The sequence below is a fragment of the Curcuma longa genome, chromosome 19, assembly GCF_044706935.1.
Source record: "Curcuma longa cultivar G26 ecotype Majalengka, Jawa Barat chromosome 19, ITB_CL_G26_1.1, whole genome shotgun sequence".
Taxonomy (NCBI): domain Eukaryota; kingdom Viridiplantae; phylum Streptophyta; class Magnoliopsida; order Zingiberales; family Zingiberaceae; genus Curcuma; species Curcuma longa.
Window position 1 is genome coordinate 7,545,333 of NC_133879.1, and position 2,957 is coordinate 7,548,289.

Below are 2,957 nucleotides of genomic sequence, written 5' to 3' on the forward strand. Positions count from 1 at the left end.
TATTATGTATACTTGATAATATATGCTATTTTTACTAGGAAAAGAGTATTTCTCATCCAAATTTCACCAATTAATTGGTCTAATTTTGTGCATTCACTTTGAAATTTCAGCTTTTAGAAACATAACATGATCCTGCTTAGTTATTTAAATCAAGGTTTAAAATATCAAGCTGTGCTGAAGTTTCGGTCCCGGATTCGGAGCGATACAGTTTCGGTACCGTATCGTACCATATCAGTATAATTTCGGTATTTTAAAATATAAAATATATTAATTAAAATAAAAAATTTAATCTAAATATTTAAAAATAAAAAATAAAATTTTTAAAAAAATAATGAGATAATTTTATGGGTTTTAATAAAGTCTATTTAAATTATCCCCCACTATAGCTAGAAATTGATTATTAAAATATCATTAAACCCTAAGTTAAACAAACAAAAATCATGGCCACGTGCGCGACTAGGGGTGTGCGGCCGACACGCGGAGGCGTCGCCAGACCCGCGCGGCGCGCCTCCAGTGGCATCGCCGAGCCCAAGCAGCGCCTCCGGTGGCGTCGCTATGGGCGACACCTCCGAAGGTGTCTCTCGGCCGGAACCCCTGTGTCGCTGCTATGCCGGTGCCAGTTTATCGGCGGAATGAAATTTTTCGCCTGTATCGCACGATATAGCTTGAAATTTCAATCCATGATCTAAACCAAGTTAGAACCAAAAGAACAGGTAGCAACATGACATTAAAGATAGCTCATTTACTTTTTAGTTTTGTTCTCTCAACATGATTGTATAAATACTGCAATGATAAAGTTTTTGACTTAACTAACAATACTAATAGTTCTACAGGAAAGCACAACCAACCTCTTCGAGCAGCCAGCAGTGCAGCCTCATTTACAATGTTTGCAAGATCAGCACCAACAAGGCCTGTGGTCAAAGATGCAACAAGATCACAGATAATCTCAATTTCTTCATCCAATGGTACTTGTCTTAGATGAACGGCCAGGATTTTTTTACGCCCTTCAAAATCTGGTTCGCCAACCAGCACCTTCCTTGAGAAACGTCCAGGTCTACAAAGAGCAGGGTCTAGTGCTTCTGGTCTATTAGTTGCTGCAATAACAATCACCTTAGTGTCTGACTCAAACCCATCCATTTCTGTCAGCAACTGGAAGTAAACCAAACCATAATTTAGAGAATTTGATATCAAACAACTTGGCAAGCTAAACACACAAATTAATATATCCAAAGAATACCTGGTTTAGTGTTTGATCCCTCTCATCATTAAAACTTCTTCCACGCTTTCCTCCCACCGCATCAAGCTCATCAATAAACACTATTGATGGTGAACATTCTTTAGCCACATTAAAAAGGTCTCTTACACGCGCTGCTCCTCTTCCAACAAACAGCTCTACAAATTCACTGGCAGAAACTGAGAAGAAAGGAACTCCTGCTTCTCCAGCAACTGAACGAGCTAACAAGGTCTTCCCTGTCCCTGGAGGTCCAACAAGCAGTATACCTCTGGGCAATTTTGCTCCTAATTTTTTGTAGTTTATTGTTCCTTGTAAGCAAGATACTATCTAAATAAACAGTTTTATTCAATTAGATGTCCACAACAGGAAAACAATACAGAATTTAATACCAAATTATATGTTTTCCCACAAATAAAAGAATACAATTTCCCAGCAATGTTCCTGCAAATCGAACTTAACTGTACCAGTGGCATTAAGCGTAGACAAACAAAATTTCAGCTTAAAATGAGGTTTTTGTTGATAAAATCACATTGTAGTATTACAACAACAACAAAAAAAATATCCTTGTCCGCAAAAGAAAATAAAAATGGTGCTAAAAAAATCTCTCATCAGCCTCATGTCTTTGGAAGAAAAATGGCAGGAGATCTTCCACTGTAAATCATGGATGTGCTTAGTCTGATCAGTGATTGCAGGACAATGAGATCCCTTAATATATACCTAATTGTAAGAATTTGTCTATCCCATAATCATGTGCACTATAGAACCAAGCTTTGTGCAAGCTTGATATGACAATGGCATGAAATGAAGTTTGTCAATAAACATCAAAATCAATGATAATTATATTGTTGAGAATCTTATAGATACAAGTAGATCATAAAGATGACTGAACAAAAGGTTGTTCAATCATAAATTAGTTCCAAACATACCATGAAAAGTTTAAGAGAGAAATCAATTACATAAAATCTTGTTGTATATATGTAAAGAATTACCAAATTTTACTAACTCTATCATCTAATGTCTGTGCATTCAAGATATTTCCAACGCTTATTTTCCACTTGAAAAAGTGTTGTTCATCAGTCAACAAGTAGGAATTTCATAAAGACACTAGGAAAGAATAGAAAATAAGAGGTTGTGGGGCCCAAGAGCATGATACAAGGCCAAAGAGCACACCCAAAAAAAAATGAGGTGCACACTTTCATCATCTCAAGAATAATTGAAAGGATAGAAATAGTTTATCGAATAACAAATGGTGGTCTTTTAGCTGATAAAAGTGCAGGAGACATGGTAAAAGATCACTAGAAAAAGAAATAACTTAAGTACAACGCCACTATACTATGGGTGCAAACTGCAACACACTTGTAACCCATGACCAATTTCCCCTGACCTACACCATCTTTTCAACAAAATGTGTCAGATATTGTAACATGACACAGAAATTATGTTGCCAACATGACCTAACAAAATCGAGTAACACATTTGTGTAACAAAACCTGACTCAACCACCCATATAGACCCCCACTAACACAACCTAAAATGAATTCAAACAAATATATATATATATATATATATATATATATATATATATATATATATATATATATACAACAACAATAATTCATCATGGACCAACATCATTGTAACATTAAGCCATGATTGTCCCAACTATTTGGGATTGGCTATTGTAATATCAAGTCATGTTTGTCCCAACCAATGTTTGAAATCT

At 35.6% G+C, this 2,957-nt stretch overlaps 1 protein-coding gene across 1 annotated transcript in view; it reads right to left on the bottom strand.

Annotated features, from left to right (window-relative positions):
* Positions 1-605: 605 nt before the first annotated feature.
* Positions 606-2,957, bottom strand: part of LOC141812486 (putative inactive ATP-dependent zinc metalloprotease FTSHI 3, chloroplastic) — a 6,137-nt gene continuing 3,785 nt past the window's right edge. Inside the window, exons 2-4 of the mRNA XM_074700476.1 lie at positions 1,238-1,561; positions 849-1,149; positions 606-685 (exon numbers count right to left, since the gene is read on the bottom strand). Coding sequence (XP_074556577.1) covers positions 606-685; positions 849-1,149; positions 1,238-1,561 — 705 coding nt within the window. The remainder of the gene's footprint in view (positions 686-848; positions 1,150-1,237; positions 1,562-2,957) is intronic.